At 40.5% G+C, this 22,363-nt stretch overlaps 1 protein-coding gene across 1 annotated transcript in view; it reads right to left on the bottom strand.

Annotated features, from left to right (window-relative positions):
* HGS (hepatocyte growth factor-regulated tyrosine kinase substrate) overlaps positions 1–22,363 on the bottom strand; it is a 2,162,662-nt gene that overhangs the window by 447,156 nt on the left and 1,693,143 nt on the right. The window contains exon 14 of the mRNA XM_044069724.1: positions 10,168–10,381. Within this exon, the coding sequence (XP_043925659.1) occupies positions 10,168–10,381 (214 nt within the window). The remainder of the gene's footprint in view (positions 1–10,167; positions 10,382–22,363) is intronic.

Here is a 22,363-nt window from a genome sequence, read left to right as displayed (position 1 = left end):
TACTGTGGTGCAGGGACTTGTCATAATGCAACATTGGTACTAAATGCCAATCAGTGTGTACCTTGACATTTCAAGTCTTTTTAATGGTCTGAATGTAATAATACTACACAGTGATTGTTAAATGGTGCTGCATGAGCTTGACAGGGAAGGAGCCGTGATGGCAATATGGTCACACTTTTTATAATCTCCTGGGTAGGGCCCCCAACTTGAAACTTGCTGGGGGCCCCCAAAATACTAGCACTGGCCCTGGGTTGAATAACTTGTATAACTGCAGGTCCAAATATGTGGCATACATGGCTCTGTGTGAATTACGTCCGGCATTTTATATAGGAAGAGCCATTAGAGAATTTTACATGTGAGTGAATGAACATATAAGAGCAGTAGACAAGACTGATGTAAGAAATGCCTTGTTAAGCAAAAACATTTGTTAGAAAAAAATTGCTTCAAATTTGTAATAACTGATGACGTCAATGGTTTTGATTATACGTTTGATGCAGAAGATGAACTGGACTGGAGAGAATATTGCTGGCAAATCAGTCTGAATGCATGGTTCAAGGTTCCCTGGTTTAAATGATAGGGAAAACTTTAAAGTTGTTCTTCGAAAGAAAGGGTTAAGGCGTTAAGTGCTTTGGGTCACGCTACTGTTATTAAATATTTAAGTAAGTTTGTTCATTATACAACTTGGTCTGAAGAAATTCCATGAAAGAAATGAAAGCACTTATCAGTTGGATTTTTATGTAATAAATCATTTTGTGTTTTTAGCCATTCGTTTTTTTTTTTATTTATTATTATTAGTAAGTGAAAGTCTATTACATTTCATGAAAACCTTTTTCACTACTTTGAACAGAGTAAAATAATTGTAACTTTGCTAGGGAACATGTCAACATGCTAAGTAATACCTCATTTGAAGAGGGTGTTGGCCCTAAATGGTAACAGAACTGTGCCCGTGGGCTGTACACATGTACAGATATCAGTTTCTTTAGAACCATAGGTTACGGAAATTATGATTTTTTTCTTATTTTGGTTAATAACTTTGTTAGGGAGCATGCAATTGTGTTAAGTAATACCTAATTTTGAAGACAGCGTTAGTCCTTACAACATGATAAAAAAACTCTGCCTGTGGGCTGTACACATATACAGATATCATGTACAGATTTCACAGTTTGTTTAGTACTTGGGTTATGAGAGTTATGACATTTTTTTTCATATTTTGGTAAATAACTTTGCTAGGGAAGTTGTCAACGTGCTAAGTAATACCTCATTTTGAAGACAGTTCCAGTACGTACAACATGGTAAAAAGAACTGCATCCATATGCTGCACACATGTACAGATATCATGGTTTGTTTAGGGCTTAGGTTATGGAAATTATGATTTTTTTCATATTTTGGTAAATAACTTTACTAGGGAGCAAGTAATTGTGCTAAGTAATACCTCATTTTGAAGACAGTGTTAGTCCTTATAATATAGTAAAAACTGTGCCCGTGGGCTGTACACATGTACAGATATCACAGTTTGTTTAGGACTTAGTTCTGAAAGTTATGACATTTTTTTCATATTTTGGAAAATAACTTTGCTAGGGAAATTGTCAATGTGCTAAGTAATACCTCATTTTGAAGACAGTATCAGTACTTTCAATATGGTAAAAAAAACTTTGTCTGTATGCTCTACACATGTACAGACATCACAGTTTGGTTTAGGATGTAAATTATGGAAATTATGATTTTTTTCATATTTTGGTAAATAACTTTGCTAGGGAGCATGTAATTGTGTTAAGTAATACCTTATTTTGAAGACAGTGTCAGTCCTTACAACATGACAAAAGAACTGCGTCTGTATGCTGGACACATGTACAGATATCACAGTTTTTTAAGACTAAGGTTATGAAATTATGATTTTTCTTATCTTAGTGAATGACTTTGCTAAGGAAAGATGTCAACATGCTATGTTAATAGCTCATTTTGAAGACGGTATTAGTATGTACAATATGGTAAAAGAAATGTCTCTGTATGCTGTACACATGTAGAGATATCAAAGTTTTTTAGGACTTGGGTTATGCAAATTATTTTTTCATATTTTGGTAAACAACTTTGCTAGTGAGTAAGTAACTGTGCCAAGTCATGCCTCATTTTGAAGACAGTGTTAGTCCTTACAACATGATAAAAGAACTGTGTCTGCATGCTGTACACATGTACAGATATCACCATTTTTTAGGACTGAGGTTATGAAAATATTTGTTTTCATATTTTAGTGAATGACTTTGCTAAGGAAAGATGTCAATGTGCTAAGTAATACCTCATTTTGAAGACAGTATTAACAGTTACAACATGGTAAAACAAGTGTGTCACCATGCTGTACACATGTTTAGATATCAAAGTTTAAGACTTAGGTTATGTAAATTACGAATTATGACTTTTTCATATTTTGGTTAACTTTGCGAGGGAGCATGTCAATGTGCGAAGTAATGCCACATTTTAAAGACAGTATTATTCTTTACAATATGGTAAAATAACTGTGTCTGCATGCTGTACACATGTACAGCTTGTTTAGTCTTGTAGAATTATGAAAATTATACATTTGCAGTATTTCTCATTATTAGGTTCATATCTTTGCATGGGAGCATGGTGACGATACAAATGATGCATCATTTTGAAGCTGACGGGCCATACAGCTTGTACACTATGTAGTCTCTGTCTGTTACAGGTGATGAGATATTACGCTTTGTGTATTTATCAATTATGAGAAATATAATATTAATCATATTTCTGTGAATATCTCAGTAAAGGAGCATTACACAGTAATCATTAAGGTATTTAAAGTTGACATTCATACAAATGAATTGCAAATGGTATGGGTCTACATGGCACATTCGCCAAGATATTGTGATTTGTTTTACCAAAAAGGTGAAAACCATGCACAATATCAGCATTATTTGGCAAATATTTAATAATGACTTACACACTTTCAACATTTACAATGTTGGAAAGGTCAGTGTCTGCTGAACAACTTTCACATTTACATTTTTAGTCTAGCTCTTATGGTTAAAGAGTTATGAACATTTGTTTTCTGTATGTTATTATCAATGGATTATTTGAAAATGAGCTCAGGCTGCACTGTTGTTCCTATGGTGGAAGTAAAGTAGGCAGCATTTTCTGAGCTGCTCTGGAGTGAATGACTTAATTCCTTCTTTATCGACACCACAGCCAACCTAACAGCAACCTTCACCAACAATGCTTCATTATTCACCCTCTCCTAACCCTTCCTCCACCATCGCAACCAGCTCTCTTCTCCCTCCCTTCTCCATCAAACCCATCTCAACATCGTAAAAAATCCTTATGAACTTGAAACCTTGCTCTAATGCCCCTGATGACCTCCTTTCCTACATTCTAAAAACACCTGCTGATGCCATCGCTTACACTATCTCCATTCTAATAAACCTGTCAGTCCAAGAAAGCTATGTTCCCCAACTCTGGAAAAAGACCTTTATCATACCACTTCATAAAAAGGGGCAACAATAACAATATTCCCAATTTTCGTCTTACTACCATCTTATCCCCATCTCAAAAATACTAGAAAAATGCATTCAAGTACAACTTTTACCCTACCTCATAGATAACCAACTGCTCAACCCCATACAACATGGGTTCAGATCTGGCGACAGTACTACCACCGCTCACCTCTCCTTCCTTGAAATAGTCAATGAAGCTCGCAATTCTGTCTATCTAGTGTCTACCCTCCTTCTGGATTTATCCAAGGCCTTCAACACTATCTTTCATAACCTTCTCTTATTCAAACTCTCCAATCAATCTATCCATCTCTTCTACTAACTAGTTCACTAATGACCTCTCCGACAGACAAGCAGCTGTCAAATAAAAAACAGCCACTTCCTCCTTTCTTACCACTCCTACAGGTGTACCCCAGGGTTCCATATTAGGTCCCTTTCTGTTTAACATCTTTATAAATGACTTCCATTTGTCTATCCCCAAAGCTAATCTTATCCAATACGCAGATGACTCTACAGTCATCTGTTTTGCCACCTCCATCTCCTCTCTCTTAAAACTAACCCAAGAAGCCTTCTCTTCCACTGAGCACTGGATGTTAGATAACTATCTTGCACTCAACGCTTCAAAAACTAAACTTATGACATTTACTCCCTCTAAAAACACAATTAAAGACAAGAACTCTTAACTATTACTAGCCAAAAAAATACCTCTCTCAAGATAGTATCCCATACCAAACTCTTAGGTGTCCTCATCGACGAACACTAAGTTTGATATCCACCTACAAATGAATATAAAAACACACCAGAAACTTGGTATGCTTTACTGCCACAATCGCTACCTCACTCCCTCTATTAAGTTTGTTCTCTCTACTACATACCTCATTCCTTCCCTCCTATATGGTTCCCCCACTTCTCACTAACCTACAAACTTCTCTAAAGACTAAACTCTGTTCCTGTTACAATAAAATCTGGTTACATAACCTCCACCCACCACTGCAATGCCCTTCACAAACTAAATTGGCTAGAGCGCTCCAGTTATATTACCTATATCCAAACTCACGCCCACAAACTTATCTTCCATCCATATCTCTGCACCTCTCTAGCCTCTTCGCTCAAAATGCATCTACCCAATACACTCCTGCGATCCAATAACCAAAATCTGACTGAATTACACAAGCCTGCACGTCCATCACGGAAACAACTACTATCCTTTTCTCTAGCACAGCTCTGGAACTCCTTGCCACCTCTCATCCGCACCACTGATAACCACTCTACCTTTAAGCCCTTGCTTCATTCCCATCCCATATCCCTCTGGGAATGTTCCTGCTCTCATCCTACATAACTACCCTCTACACTATATCCTGTTTCAGATTCTTACTCCTGCTCTCTTCTCCTTCCTCTCACTAAGCTACCATTACCCTCACCCCAATTTCTTCCCACCCCCCTTTTCACTCCTCATTCACTACTTCTTACTATTCTCCCTTTTTTTACTTGACACTTAATCTCTTCCTAGCCACTCTGTACTCTGCTATAACTCTAATATGATACCTATGTGAGGCTCCTTCGCCTCTACTTTTAGATTTTCCACTGTATAAACTAAGGTAGTTTGTAAAAACTTACTGACGTGTTTTTTTTTTTTTTTTTTTTTTTTTACCTTTTTTTCTTTTGTAAATTGTATACTGTATTACTCATTTTTTAATGATTTGTTTAAATTGTATAATGTTCTTACGGAGTTTTTCTCTCCGGGACTCCAGTGAAATTGGGCTCTTCTCGGCCCAACGAACTATCTCGGTAAAAAAAAAACTGTAAAATAAATAAAAAAATAAAAATAAAATAAATTTAATGCTCCGTTCCATTACAAATAATTAAATTGTGCATCTGCTGCAGAATTTAGCAATTTTAACCTTGTATCACCAGACTTAACTACAAAAAACAGCCTGGAAAGAAATTAATTCAGATAAACAAATCATGAACAACCGAGGAATGAAATTCTAAGAATCAAGTTATTAAAATACAGTTTCATAGTATAGTACTAGGCTATCTGCCCTGGGGCATTTGTAAGCCTAGCCATAGTGATGTGGCTTTTGCCACCCCTTGAAATGGTACAAAAATGTACAGAATAAATCTAGAATACTGTGCCTCTGTCTAGTAGTGACACAATGAAGGTCCCCTTGTATAATAGAATTAGTTTACTGTGCCCCTGTCTAGCAGTGACACAGATGTGACCCCTGGGGTAAACTTACGATCTCCCATCCACTCATCAAGATTTCTCTTGAAGAGAGTCAGTGAGGGCTCTGCCTAATCTGAACTGGGATCCTGTTCCAAAGCATGGGAAGCCTCTGGGTTATGAATCTATCCCTCCAGCATATCCTATTCATACTTGTGCCGAGGTTTAAGTCTTTAGCTCTCGTGGTCCTGATGGATTTGGATTTTTTGAGGTGGAGCATGTCCATCAGATCCTGATTGGACATGGCCTTATACGTCAGGCAGAGATCACCTCTGAGCAGGCGGTATGCTACTGAATAGAGCTGAAGTTTCTTTAGTCTGGCAGAATAAGACATATGTTGGAGACCCTTGATCCTTTTGGTGAGGTACTTTTGTGGTCTCTCCAGCTGTTGCAAATGCTGGGTGAGGTACATACCAAATGGGGCATTTTACTCAATCATGGGTCTGATGAGGGAGGAATATAGGGGTACAATGACATCCTTGGATCTGGATGTGAATCCCTTCATGATGAGGTGTGCAAGGTAGAATGTTTTTCTAACCACTTTGGCAACGTGGGTGTCAAATGAGAGGTCGCTGTCTACTTGGGTCCCTAGGTCTCTGATTACTTTTTCCGTACTCAGTGGGTTGCTGTCTATGTGATAATTTGTGGGTACTTTGTTTTTTCCAAAATGGATGACTATACATTTTTTGGCATTTAGTTTAAGGCCGTGACTACGGCACCAGTTGTCTGTTTCAGTGAGGCCTTTTTGTAGGATGTGTGCATCTGCTGGTGTATCAACTATGGCGCCTAGTTTGCAGTCATCTGCGAACTTTGTCAGCCACAGCCCTCCCATGTTTGCTTTAACATCTGAGAAATAAATGCCGAACAAGAGGGGTCCCAGGACAGATCCCTGTGGGACACCACTTGTGACTGGCTTTGAGTCTGACATTGCTCCAGCGATTTTAACTTTATGGGTTCTGTCCTTTAGCCAGTTTGCAACCCATCTAGTGACATAAGGGTTTACTTTTAAGCTGTTTAGCTTATCTATGATGCCTGAGTGGGGTATTGTGTCGAAGGCCTTAGCCAAGTCCAGGTATGCTGTATGGACTGCTTTGCCCTCATCAATGGCTCTAGTGACTGTTTCAAAAAGTCAACCAGGTTTAAAAGGCAGGATCTGCCCTTTACAAAGCCAAACTGGGTGGGGTCAAGTGTCTGTAGGTCCCCTATGTCTCTGTTTATGAGTTCCATAATGATTCTTTCCATAGCTTTGCAGACCAGGCTAGTTAAGCTTGTGGGGCGGTAGTTTCCAGGGTCTGTAGAGGCATCCCCCTTGTGAAGTGGGACCACTGTTGCTGTACGCCAGTGTTCAGGTACATATCCCGAAGTAAGGCTAAGGTTAAATAGCATTTTTATGTGTGGGTTTAGCTCCTCTTGAGTTCACATAACACGCACCCGGGATACCGTCAGGTCCCATTGATGCTGTGTTTTTGCTTTGTTTAGGCGGTTCTCACTTGGACATCTGAGATGACAGGGAGATTAAATTCAGCTGGGATAAGTATTTCTTCTTTTGGGGTGAAGGAAGGGAGAAATTTGCACTGAACCTGTCAGCCAGAATGTTAGCAATATCTGTGGGTTCAGTGTATTTTTTGTTGTTGTGAACCAACTCTGAGCATATCTGAGGGTTTCCTACCAGGTTTCTAACATAGCTGAAGAAGGCTTTGTGGTTATCTTTAGTGTCCTTAGCGATTTTTCTCTCAAAGTTTGCCTTGGATGTTTTTATGAGAGAATGTAGTTTTCTGCTAATGTTGATCAGAGATGTCTTCCCTTCATGGGATTTCGCTCTGACGTGCAGTAGCTTCCTTCTTTTGTTATACAATTTGTTTATGGCTGAGGTCCACCAGACAGGACGCTTACATTAGGTAGAGAGGGACTTGGATTTGTTTGGGATTGCATGATCCATGCATTCTTGGAGATGTCCATAGAAAGCATTTGTGAAGGATTCGGCATTGTGGGATGTGGTATCCACTGGCACAGTGGGCTTAAAGGATAGCATCTCAGTCTTAAGAAGAGTGAAGTCTGCTTTTGAGAAGTTTTTCACTGTGGTCTTTTGTGCTGGGGGTGGAGGTGGGATATGTATATCCAGGGTGATTAGTTTGTGGTCAGATCTCACTAGTGAGGGGTATACTTCCAGTGTGGAGCATTTTGTCCCCATGTTTGTGATGATCAGCTCTAGTATATTATCTCCCCTAGTGGGAGAGGTGACTAGTTGTTCCAGTGCATTTGAATTTATGACTTCCAGGAACCTTTGGGCTAGGGTATTAGGGCTAGAATAATGTACCCAATCTATGTTTGGGTAGTTGAAGTCTCCCAGTATGATGGTATTTTGTGATACATTCATATCCTCCAATGTCTTCAGGAAGGCTGAGTTGGGTTCTTGAGATTGGGAGGGTGGTCTGTAACATGCTACCTACCAGTTGTATAGCAGTTTTGCCTACGGTTAGTTGCACCTGTATGGTCTCTGATGCTTCATGTGTTGCTACTAACCTGGAGGTGTGTGTGTCCTTTATGAATATGGACACTCCCTCTCCCTTTGTGGTTCGGCCCGGGTTTTGGGGCCGAAATGCATGATACGAGGTATAGCCTGGTAGCGCTGGGGTGCTCTCAGGAGCCTTGAACCAGGTTTCAGTTACTGCACAGACGTCGATGTTCTCCATGCTGAGGAGTGCATCAAGTGCCTGCATCTTGAGATTTAGACTTCTGGCGTTGAGCAGCATTACCCTTAGTTTTTTTCCATTTTTGTTTTCTAAGGAGGTGGGTTTGTCTTTTGAGCCTTGCCTAAAAAAGGCACTATGGGGGTGGCAAGAGCCTTAGCCAATATCCGGAAGCCCAGTGGTGACAGGTGTAAGCCATCCCTTATGAAGCAGTGTGGCTTGTCCAACATATCATCCCAGGCAGACAGACATTGGATCCCCTTAGAATGACACCAGTACTTGAGCCAGTTGTTAAAGCTGATCATCTTGTCTTTGTACTGTGGTATCATTCTTGGTGAGGGCAAGATGCTGCTCAGGGTCAGGGTCATACCAGCCTGGGCTACATAATCGGAGAGCTCCTCTATGTCTCTTTTCATGTAGTCCAGGGAGGTACGTCTCAGGTCATTCACACCAGCATGGACAATGACGGAGTCATATTTGTACTTGCTTTGGAGTGACCCGAGTGCGTGTGTTATGTGGCGGATCCTAGCTCCCGATAGCTCACAGTCACCTTCTCCTTGTTCAGCCTGGTCAGTGGGACATCAGTGTGTCTGACTATGGAGTCACCTATTACTAGTGTATCAGGCAAGGTGTTTGGCCTTAAGGGCTGCGATTGGTCGACACACTGATTTATTGAAGTATGTGTTGCATGTGTTTTGTTTTGAGTGGATTTTTGGATGTCTGCTTTGGGAGCCTCTGTTGTTTTGGTAAGTTTTTTATTAGAGTCTCCGAGTATGTCTTCGTGTTTTTATGTGTTTGGTTTGCAGTTGTGGTAGGTCTATGTGGGACTGGGATTGTTGTGTGTGTGATTGCCATCTCCTCCTGTCTGGTCATGCCAGCCCTGAGTTGAGAGAGTTCAGCCTCCAGTTTGGCTATATAGTTGCATCTCTCACAATTGTATTTGTGTTTGTTGGGAGGAGGAGAGGGTTGTCTGTGTACATGAGACAATTGTAGCATTGTCTCAAGATACCCAGATTGACCAGCTGAACTGGAGACGGTGCCAGTAATCTACCACTCGACATGCTAGAACAGTATAAGGGAGTGGTATACCTTTAAGGGAAGTGGATATTCACAGGGGTAGTAAGTAGATGTAGTGCTTTACTTAGTACGAGAGTGCTTACTTAGTAGAGAAGTATTGAGAACAAGTGCTAGGCTTATAATACAGCATACTGATCACAAACTCTGAAGTATCTGAAGGAAAAAAAGGTTTTAAATTAGTTTTTCTTTTCTTGCCCTTAGGTGCAGCTAATTCAATCTGGTTCCAATACTAATACCAAAAGCTATTACAAAGAATCCTATGACACATCATAACATCTATCAAAACCTTTAAAATTAGGAAGCACTATCTCAGATTCAAAAAACATTTAATGCTGGTATTTAAAAAAGCCCTCTAACAGAGGTGCACTATTCAACTTGTACAACATCTGTCTTTCTTGATGTTCAGTCATAATACTCACAACTTAATGGCAGTAAAGCTCCAAAATGCAATTCATCTTAAGGTATGGGTAAACTTTCAACCTATGAATCAAAAAATAGCATTCTCCACTGCTTGGAGAAAGAAGGTCCTTCACTTCACTAAAAATGGTCAACCTTGAATATTACACATTCTAAACAAATAGAAACTGCACTGCCTAAGCAAAAAATAAGGCAGAATATCTGAAGAACCTTGCTTATCTATTAATCCTCTCAAATGCAACTCCAGAATACATACGTCTTTTCTCATCCAATTGGTTCAGTAGTTCAAGGAGCTGAGGATGCATATTATTGATGGACTGGAAAAGGGAAAGTACAGCAGAGTCATTTGTGATGCTACGACCTCGCATATGGTTACTCTTCATGCGATTAACAAAGGTGGTCACTGCATTCTGCAACATCTTTAGGAACTGTTCATGGTTCTCTTCAGGTTCCCCATTCTGGTACTGCTGCTAGACAAAAAAAAAAAAAAACTAACCAGTGAGTTACAGCTCTCCACAAACCAGCAACATACCATTTAAGGCTTCAATAGTACATCCAACTAAATCACACAGTACAGTCAACAAATTACCAATTAAGTACCACAACATTCCTTCACTTTCTTAAACATTGGCTCACAAATGAGCAACTTAATGTTCAAACATGGTTCATTACCTTAAAGCTAAACCGACCACAGTAGCACCACCCTATGTTGCACAGTTATGCAAATATAAAGCAAAATGTTCAGAAGCTATATGTTCCCTACCAGAAATAGGTTTACAGATAGCTAAAACAGCTTCCTAGGGTTGGAAGGTGAGGACAGCAAAACAAGTGTCAGGTAAAGGAAATCAAACACTTAAAAAGCTCTCACGGGAATAACATGAGGGCAGGTAAACCTAGACAGACTAATATAATTAGAGAGATCACTGGTCCTTATGGAAGGGCAAATATGGTAGCACCAGATCACAATGCTCAAGATTACACACAAACCCAGATGATGGAGTGGTGAATCCTGGTTGTAGACATATGAATAATGCTAAGTAAAATGGTAAAGTTACTGACTAAGCAGACAGAGAATATTTTGACCCAGATAAAGAACCTTTTCTGGACCTTACAGGTGGTGGCATGAACCAAACGTTTTCTAGCAACCAAAACTTCCAAGACCTCTCCTCAGGAAGTTTACAACAGCAAAACAACTACTGCAGCTACAATACTTTCAAGGTGGAGAAGACCATTCTGTCACAGTATCAAACACCACCACTCAAGAGCAGCACAATCTGTGGAGAAGTCAAGATATGAAGGACCCAGAGTCATGCTCTTTCTGGACCAACACAATAATTAAAATGAGCCTTTTTTAAATTTTATTAAACTGTCACATTTTTCAACTGCAACATGAGTTAACTTAGATTAACAGAAAAGGAAAAAAAGTATTCGGCCGTAATGCCTTCTGTGTGGAGTTTGCATGTTCTCCCTGCGTTCGCGTGGGTTTCCTCCGGGTACTCCAGTTTCCTCCCACATTCTAAAGACATGCGTCTGGAGCATTTCTCCCCGGGCCTCCACTGAAAACAGGATCTGTGGAACCTAGTCGGACTTTCCTGGTCAACAAATGTTAAATAAAATAAATAAATAAAAATAAAATGTACTCACCCTAAAGTTCCACGTGTTGTCAATTTTCATTTATCCTTGATATATGGGCTCAGTTCAGAGCCTCAGGACCGACTCAGTCATTACTACAGCTAGGTGGCAGAGAAAGGGGAGACTAATGGCAAAAAGGGACTCACGGGTAGAATCTTTGTTTTCTCTCTCTCGATCTTTAGCAAGTCCTTTGAAAGAAGTGGTTGAGCAAGGAAGACATAAAGGAACTTTCCTTTCCAAGGAAAGGACATGGCATCCTCCTCCATGCCTGAGGGCAAGGAGTACTAGAGCAAAAGTGACGTAGCTGTTTTTTGCAAATGGAGGAAAACAAGTTTATCTGAGGGGATAACCCATTTGTGGACTACATCTAGGAAGACTTATCTAGTTCAGCATCCATTCATGAGAGTTTTCCTTTGTTATGCTTAGAAAATCTGCCAGGGCACTGTCCTGTGAAGGAATGTAAACTGCTTGTAGGGACAGGTTTGTTTTGTGGCTTTGCCCCCCGTTCCCCTCGCTCCCATGCGAAGAATTTCTGAAAATTATCCTGCAAACAACTGAAGGCAAAGGGACTCACTACTGGGACTTTTACTCTCTGATATAGTCTTATCTCTAGCTCTACTTCACTCATGGCTGCCCCCCATGTGAAGAATTTCTGAAAATTATTCTGCAAACAACTTAAGGCAAAAGGACTCACTACTGGGATTTTTACTCTCTGCAATCTTCCTATGTAGGTGTATTCCCTGTTAACTAATCACTGGATCCAGTTGTTAGTGCTTTTACTTAACGTTATTTCATTGGCATAGTGTGCACACTTGCAAGGTCTTCTCCCCCCCCCTTCTTCCTTTCCCTGCCATTGCCACTAACTGCCACGAGGTGGCAGCAGAACACCACCAAACAACTGAATCTTAGCCCAGATAAGCAGCTCCTCCTGTAAGCAGGACAGTGCTCTACAGTTATTTAAATTCTCCAACATTTCTGTGTAGTGTAAAGTCATCCAAGTCCCTTCATAGCAGTTATTTTTCCATTCATTGTGTTTAAATAATGGAAACACAGTAACTGGCATACTCCCTGCAAATTAAGGGATAACGCTGCTTACCTTCATTACTTAGACTCATGACGCTTTTTTTTTTCCCAGCTCTTACCTCTTAGGTAGGGCTCTATATCAGGTTTTACTACTATCCCCCCGCAGAATATCCTCCCTCTCCCCGCACCCTGCCCTTCCCCTGGAAGGCTACATTACATACATCTAAACTGCGGCGCCATTTTTAAAACAATACAGTATCTGCTGCTTCTACTGACTTTCTCCACCAGGTCCCCTGAGAAGTTTCCATGCATGCTGGTATTTTTGGTTTATGTATTTGCTCTTTTTTTTTTTTTTTTTTTTGTAAGTACTGCCTCTGTGTTACTGCTGCAATTTTACTGTGCACTGTTTTAACCTTTGCCTCTGAATGTGGGCATTGTGCTGAATGCATTTAGTAAAGCATGCAGGTATTTTTGGTTTATGTATTTGCTTAGTTTTTGTTTGAAAAGTACTGCCTCTGCTACTGCTGCAATTTTACTGTGCACTGTTTTAACCTTTGCCTCTGAATGTCAGCATTGTGCTGAATGTATTTAGCACAGTATGCAGCATTTTTGGTTTATGTATTTGCTTAGTTTTCGCTTGAAAGTACTGCTTCTGTGCTATTGCTGCAATTTTACTGTGTTACTCTTTGCCTCTGAATGTGAGCATTGTGCTGAATGTATTTAGTATAGCATGCAGGTATTTTTGGTTTATGTATTTGCTTAGTTTTTGTTTGAAAAGTACTGCTTGTGTTATTGCTGCTGCAATTTTACTGTGCACTGTTTTAACCTTTGCCTCCGAATGTGAGCATTGTGCTGAATGTATTTACACACATGTAGAGTGCATTTACTGAATTATTATAATAGTTTTGTAGAACCTCTGGTCAATCATTGGGACACATATATTACCTGAACACCCTCCCACGCTTGCCAACACTATGATGTAATTTCACTGTATATTGCATTTACTAGGGCAATGCTAACTCTGTGAACTATTCAGCATTTCCCACTGTGGCTATTGGTATTTAATGAATAGACTGCCCGGATCTTTGTTGTTACCCTGTAGGTTGTGCCTGTACAAAACGAATTCCTCTACTATTATCTGGTATGTTGATCCTCCCTCTTTTTCCCCACTGTTGAAAGCTAACACAGAGCTACATACAGCCTAAAGGTAGTGAATGTAGCCCAGGAATGTTATTACTGCATCGCAAGAGAGAATTAATATTGTGCTCACTTACCTGGTATGTACCTTACCTCATAATAGTACAGTATATCCTTACCTCCCACATTCTCCACACACATGTACCTACAGCTTCACTCAAGCCAATACTTCGCTCATATAAATTTTTTTGCTGCTGCTTACCCACAACAAGACTTCGTTACATCTCTTTTTGTCTCCTTTTTCATACAGCTGTAGCTCTCTACTTCACTAGAGCCTGCCCCCCCCCCCCACCCAGTGAAGAATTTCTGAAAATTATCCTGCAAACAAGTGAAGGCAGGACTCACTACTGGGATTTTTACTCTGAAATCTTCTTATGCAGGTGCATTCCCTGTTAACTAATTACTGCATCTAGTTGTTAGTGTTTTTACTTAATTGTATTTCACTGGCATAGCTTGCACACCCCTGCAGGGTCTTTTTCTCCTCTTTCCTTTCCCTGCCATTGTCACTAACTGCCACGAGGTGGCAGCAGAACACCACCAGACAACTGAATCTTAGCCCAGATGAGCAGCTCCTCTTGTAAGAAGGACAGTGCGCTACAGTTATTTAAATTCTCCAATATTTCTGTGTACTGTAAAGTCATCCAAGTCCCTTCATAGCAGCTATTTTCCATTCATTGTGAATAAACAGTGAAGACACAGTAACTGCCATACTCCCTGCAATTTAAAGGATAATGCTGCTTACCTTCATTACTTAGTCAGACTCCTGATACTTTTTTTCCCAGCTCTTACATCCTAGGTAGGGCTCTACCCGCTTTGCTTGGGCTCATTTTGTTCCCCAACCCTACCCCCATTCCAACCCACCTCCTAGCTCATTTCCTTTATACCTAACCTTACCACACCAAACCCCCCCATCTCTCAGCCAATCACGCAAACATCCACCACCACCCCTCCCCTTCCTCTGCTCTCATATTGAACACTCTACACATAGTACCGCCTGACTCATAAGGTTGCTGCAGTCCATCCTATCACTATACAATCAGGACCCTTACACATTCCACAGGGTTATCTCTATACACTCCTACTAAACCAAACATGTACTCCCGTCAAATAATTCTAACACTAACACTCACCATCACAGCCCATCTAACCTCACCCTACTTCAGCAACATTACAATCCCCAACATAAGTCACCCTACCTCGACCTTCCTTCCAGCACTCACCAACCACCCTTTACTCATCTCACCCTCAGTCTTCAACCACATCACCTATGAACTACACCCCTATAAACTCCTCCATTATCAAAGCAAATATAGCGTATCTATACAATGTGACTTAGCCTTCTCCAAATACCTACAAACCATAATAAACATTGCCTCTCACCTGCTTTGCAGTAGCGTTATCAACCCCAACCCAGGTCCAATAACAAGTCCTACACATCACCAAAATCAGCCTAGAACCAGTACTAGCCTACTTAAGAAAACATCCAATATTCTAATAATAAATTATAACATAAGAAGCATCCTTAAAACCACTGAGCTCCATGCAACCATGGCATTATACTTACCTGACATCATCTTCCTCACAGAAACATGGCTTAAACCACACATTAAAAATTAAGAAATACTTCTGCCTGGTTATAGCATACTACGAAGAGACCATACAGCTAAAAGAGGAGGTGGAGTCGCTCTCCTATATCAGAACAACATCAATGTTGAACTATAAAACAGAATTCCCTGCCTTTAATAATGCAGAGATCCTAGTTGCAAAGGTAAGACTACTTCTTTCTGTTTTTCCTGGTTAGGGGTCGTCACAGTGGACCTCTGGTCCGCTAATGATTGGCAGTAGATTTTTACGCTGCTGAGGTGCCAGTTCAACGCCCAACCTTCAATGAAGGTACGCCCATTCACGCATGTCTTTTGAACACCACTTGACTGCAGGGAGGACATGCAGACTCCACACAGAAGGCACTCCAGCTGAGAACTGAATGGGAGAAATTCTTGCTGTGAGGCAACAATGCTACCGCTGCACCCTAAATACACAAAAACAGATAAATACCTTAGGATCATATATCCCACCAGGAGATAACATCAAAACCCTAGAATCTTCTCCACTGGACATCAGAAACCCTCCCCCATGAAACCACCCCAGACATTAAAAATGAAGAAATACTTCTGCCTGGTTATAGCATACTACGAAGAGACCATACAGCTAAAAGAGGAGGTGGAGTTGCTCTCCTATATCACAACATCAATGTTGAACTATAAAACAGAATTTCCTGCCTTTAATAATGCAGAGATCCTAGTTGCAAAGGTAAGATGACTTCTTTCTGCTTTTCCTGGTTAGGGGTCGCCACAGCGGAACTCCGGTCCGCTAATGATTGTCAGTAGATTTTTACGGTGCCAGTTCAACGCCCAACCTTCAATGAAGGTACGCCCATTCACGCATGTCTTTCGAACACCACTTGACTGCGGAGAGGACATGCAGACTCCACACAGAAGGCGCTCCAGCTGAGAACCGAATGGGAGAAACTCTTGCTGTGAGGCGACATTGCTACCGCTGCACCCTAAATACATAAAAACAGATAAATACCTTAGGATCATATATCCCACCAGGAGATAACATCAAAACCCTAGAATCTTCTCCACTGGACATCAGAAACCCTCCCCCATAAAACCATTATACTAGGTGACTTAAATATTGATTGGACCTCACTTAAATCACCCCACCCCCTCAAATCATATTAATATTTATGGCTTCTAACAGCTTATACAAACTCCTACTAGTGTAGACGAAACCTCAAAAAAAGAATCAATACTAAACTGGATTCTTACTAATCGTCCCTCTTCCACCCATAATTTCGGTACACTACCCGACACTCCAAGTGACCACCTCTCAACCTTTTTCATCAGAGACCAAACTAAACTCATTACAACTAGCTCTCTTAAACACATCAGATACACTAAAAACTTCAGGGCTGATGACCTTAATACAGCCCATAAACACACTAACTGGTCCCCTCTTTTAACACTTCCTTTAGCTGAAGCAGTTGAGTATTTCAACACTATCCTCTTAGGCCTTCTCAACCAACTTGCTCCACCAAGACAGTTCCCCAACAAAACCATCTATGCCCCATGGCTTACCAAGAGCAATACACAACGTATGAAACAAAAGGACAAAGCATGGGACACCCGGCGCAAAAACAAAACTACTCCTAATAGGTAAACATTCTTACAACTGAGAAACACTGTTAAAAAAAAAAAAACAACAAATCAGTGTAGACAAACAAACATACTATAGTGAAATTCAAACTAAGCACAATACCAACTCACAAAAGTTCTGGGCTGCTATAAACAGTATTCTCCAACCAGGTAAATCACCAGCTCCTCATCCAGACACCACCTTTATAAACACAGCCACTCAATTCAAGGAGTTCTTTACCAACTCTATAATAAAGCTGTCCAACAGACCCACCCCCCTCCTCAACCACCACTATACTATATAACCCACCAAATAATGGCAACTCCTTCACCCTTCAACCTGTACCAACTTACACCATCTATAGACATCTAACCAAACTTAAACCCAACATCCTAGCAGTAGACAACTACCTGCCAAATTCCTACAAATAGCTGCAAAAGCCATTTCCTACCCAATCTCTACAATCAATAACAGCTCAATCTCAGAACAAAAGGTGCCACTTCTCTGGAAAATCTCCTACATTACACCAATAAACAAAGGGGGCACCTTCACTGGCCTAACAAACTACTGCCTTATATCTATACTTTCCCCACTGGCTAAAATACTGCAAAAATGTATCAACACCCAGATCCTAACGCATCTTTCCAATAATCTTCTTGCCAAAACTCAACACGGATTCAACCCCAACCATAGTACTGCCACTGCACTCATTCATTTTAGTAACCTGGTAAATAAGCAACACTACGATGGGCAGCTAGTGTCTGCAATTTTTCTTGACTTATCAAAAGCATTTGATACAGTCTCCCATACGAAGCTTCTAACATCCCTCTCAGAATTAAAACTAACTACCCCCACTCTATTATGGTTTCAAGACTCTCTCTCCCAATGCCACCAAGCTGTTCAGTGGAAAAACTCCCTTTCCCCCCTACTTCGTGTAAAACTAGGAGTACCTCAAGGATCAGTCCTAGGACCCCTACTTTTCACTATATTTACAAACAATATTCACAAAGCCACCTCTCTAGCAAACCTGGTTCAATACGCTGATGATTCCACCTTAATCTGCTCTGCCCCCACCCTGCAACAACTTCACATCAAGACCCAAGAAGCCTTTATATCCATCGAAACCTGGCCAACAAACTCCCAGCTAATACTAAATCCTAAAAAGACTCAACTTACACTCTTCCATCCTTCCAAAGCAGCAGTACCTACTCCCCCGTTTTCCATTTCTGCATTATATAATATCCCTCTCTCCCCATTACACAAACCAAATTACTAGGGAGGTCATTATTGACAATAACATGAAATTTGACAAACACATAGCTCATGCAATAACTAAAGTCAACAAAAAACTAGGTACTCTTTACAGATGTAAAAACTTCCTAACCAGCAACAGTAAAGTTACTCTAGCTCGCACACATCTTCCTTCTAACTTACTGTATATGCTTCTCCTGTCCTAATTAATCTAAACAAAAGTGATTTAAACAAACTATCTATGCTACAACAAAATAGCAAAATTCGCCACAAACTCCTCCTACTGCATCCACCACTGACAAGCCCTAAAACAGCTTTCCTGGCTGGAACTCCCCAACACCTTAGCTCTAAACAAACTTCTAGCTCACCAAATACTGTACCAACCTGACAAAACTTCAGCCTTACAAAATCTTATCACCCTCTACTCCAATAACCAAGAACTTAGATCCAGTAACAAGGCACTAATCACAATCTCCAAAAGCCATTACAGCTCTGGTGACTCCCTGTATTCTAGCAACATTGCCAAGACTTGCAAATTTCTACCACTACAAACCAGGATACAACCTAACAAAACCATCTTCAAAAAACAGCTTCTATCCCACAAACAACTCGTGGAAATGCAACTGCCTAGTACCTGGCTGACATTTTAACACCTTTCCCCTACCCACTATCCAACCTTTTCCTTAAAACTCCCACAGATGCCCTATATTTATTATGACACGTTACTTACCAACTCACTGACACTTATTTCCCACTGTCCCATTTATACTCACTAACTCTCCCCTAGACTAAGTTAAACAGCTTTCCCTTAAAATGTCAATTTTTAGTTTTTTTTTTTTTTCTTCTCTTATCTTTATTACATTTTCAAGATTACCTCTACTAAACATACTGTATGATCAACAATCACATGTTACTACCTGCTATACGTTTAATTATACATCTAAACCACTATGCTTATGTAAATAGTAATTTGGTTTGTGTAATGGGGAGAGAGGGGTATTATATAATGCAGAAATAGAAAATGGGGGTGTAGGTACTGCTAGCCCGGTCAACAAATGTAAAATAAAATAAATAAATTATGCAATCATATGTTATCTGCTATATTTTATAACTGTACGTGTAAATCACAATGCTTATGTAAAGATTTTATGAATAGTATGTTAGTAATGGTTTCTGGAGCATTTCTCCCTGGGCCTCCACTGAAAACAGACATCTACCCAGTTGGACCTCCCCGGTAAACAAATGTAAAATAAATAAATAAAATAAAATCTGCATAGCTGATAAAAAAAGGTCTTGTGTACCACATGATTGCAGTGTTTCCTGTGAAAATGCTGAGGAGTCTTGGGACCCAAGTGGAGAAGATCTGAATTGGAGTCTACATTCCCCTTCAGGCTTATGTGCTCTGACCTCTGATTTGGTGACCACTGGCCCTGGATTGTAAGACAGCCTATCCATGCTCCCTAGGCAATGTCTGAAGCATCTGTGTGAGACTCATATTGACATATTTGCACTATGAATGGCAGGCTTGGGTAGAGGTTTAACTGTTATATTCATCACTGAATTTCTTGCTTTAAGCGGGACAGAAGCGAAATCTGGGTGTCCAGAGGATGAGAATACTGGGACCAGATAGATTTTGAGTACTACTGCATCTTTTTCATATGTGGTCTGGCATAAGTGACCCCAATCCACTACCCTATTTAAGCTCACCATGGACCAATTGATGGGTAATGGGAAATTCCACCCTATTCTGGTGCCTGTGCCTCTGATGGACTGAGAAAATAGATAACCACCCCCTATATAAATCAAATTTGTGGGTCACATACAGGTTGCATGGATAGGCTTACAAGGGTCCTAGTAGTCATTAGCCTAGTATACAACTATGAACCTATAGGTAAGGTTGCAGTCATGAATCACGTTGTCTTGAGAACGTTTCTTACAGTGCAAGTTTGAAAGGGTAAATGAGACTGAAATTAGTCAGAGATTCTGTTCCTTTCTTTAGCAGCAGAAAGGCTTGCACAAGTTTAGTGTCCAGTATGCAGCACAAGAAAACCAGGTCTTGGATAGGATTCAGAGTGAACTTTTTGAAGATGATCATGAAACCCAGACTCTGGAACAGAGAAACATTAAAAATTAGATGAAATACAATGCATCTGCTGAGAGGGTGCCTGTTTTAACAGGTTGTCTAGACATGAGAATATCTGAATTCCCTGACTAATGCAAAAGGCTATGACTGGTGCTAGAAACTTTGTGAAAACCCTGGGGGCTGTATGTAGTCCTCAGGGAAAAGCTAAGAAATGAAAAGTGTGATTAACAAGCCAGAAAGATTAGAAGTTTCCTAAAAGAAGGATAGACTGGGATGTGACGGTAAACATCTTTCAGATCCAAGGAGACCAGAACATCCTGTCAAAGGATGAAGACAAAAGAATCCGGAGTGAAAACATCTTGAACAAGGGGACCTTGAAGAAAGTGTTGGACAAATCCAGTACGGGTCTCCATTCTCCTTTTCTTGGTACAAAAAAAAAAACAGTCTGGAATAAAACCCTCCTTGTGGTGGTGTGGTGCAGGTTCTATTATACCTTGGTAGAATAAGTCTCGAATGATGGGTGGTAGGAGGTTTACCTGACTAGGAGGTAGAGGAGGGATGACCTTGAATGAAGGAATTTTCTTCCAAGCTATTCTGTAACAATGATGAATATGGAGAGGTCCCACTTGTCAGTGGTTATGGGCTCCCAATTCACTAAAAATCATACAAGCCTTTTGACAGGGGGAGAGGGGCTGGACAGAGGGGGACTGGGGAAGAAAAAAGTAGACAGGCTAATTTGTCTGGGTAGGGAGGCCTCCCAGACCTTGGAGTCCCCCTCTGGTTTATCTTGAAATCTCTTCCTAGGCATTTTTTGGCACCTTATGCAAGTCTAGACTCCCAGAGTGAGAAAAAGTTGGGTTTTGCTGGGTAATATCTTTGACATCTGGGGACAGGAGTGAAGAAAGTTTGTCTGTAATCTTTCATTATTTTCCCTTGTTCTTATAAAGTTTTAAACAAACTGGCTGCATCAGGGTTAAATAAAAGATCCATATTCAAAGTATAATCTAGTATCTTGGCTTTGATGCCCATGGGTTATGATGGGGTGAAGCCATGTGTACCTTCTGATGACAAAACCAGTAGCAGCTGCTCTGGAGAAGGCTTTCACTGTGTCATAATTGCAATGATGCTATCTAGCCACCTGTGAAGCTTGAGATTATAGTATAGACATGGCTTGTTGCTTAATGCCTGTCCCGTCCACAAAAGCAAAAGTTCTATTTACATTACTTAAAATAGACTGTAAATATTTAGTCATTAGAGTCTGATAGTTCAGAGCACCAAAAGTCAAAATGGAAGAGCTGTACACCCCCCCCTGAAGTCTGTCTATTGTCCTGCTATCCTTACCAGAGGAAGGCCATTAGGAGCAGGTAGGAGGCTTTGAGGGCTTATCAGTAGAAATGGAAAAAGCAGATGGGTCTGCCAAAGGATTTTTGTACAGAAACTGAAGCTTCAGGCACTTTGTAAAATCTATCAGGCCTTTTTAGAGCTGGTGGCTGAGAGTCAGGAGAATGAAAGTAGTGGCAAAGCATACAGAAGGGTCTCCAGGACAGAAAGAACTGGAGCAGGTGCAGGAGTGTCTCCCTCTATCAAGTTATACCTTTTCTGCATGTCAGAAATTTGTCTGGATTCCTCCTCAAAATGCATCATGTTAGAAATGTTTCTCAAAAAGAAGCTTCCTCTACAACAGAGTCAGAGGATAGGAAGTCCTCATCACAGGAGGTCACTTGGCCTGGGACGTGAATCTGGGAACAGTAAGCCAAAGAATGCTCAATCAAAAATCAGATTCTGCCTCTTCATCCTTTGAGGATGACGCCAGATTTTCTTTTTTTTTTTTTTGTGAGGGATAGCAGGAATAGGGGCAGAAAAGACAACAGAAGTTGGCTGAGTGCCGTGATAGCCTTACACAGGCTTTGCAAAAAAATCTATCTACTCCTTTTCCTGGGACATCTGTGGAGATGAAATATTTTTGTTTCTCTTTTTTGGAGGGATGCCCGCTTTAACAAGACACGGCAGGATCAGACTCCTGACGTACCACGATTAATGACCCAGGTATTCTCTTCTTACTGATATT

Source organism: Protopterus annectens, chromosome 4.part0 (genome assembly GCF_019279795.1).
Source record: "Protopterus annectens isolate FY-2018-M chromosome 4.part0, PAN1.0, whole genome shotgun sequence".
NCBI classification, from domain to species: Eukaryota; Metazoa; Chordata; order Ceratodontiformes; family Protopteridae; genus Protopterus; species Protopterus annectens.
The sequence above is the reverse complement of the archived record's forward strand: the minus strand, read 5'-3'. Positions and strand labels throughout refer to the sequence as shown.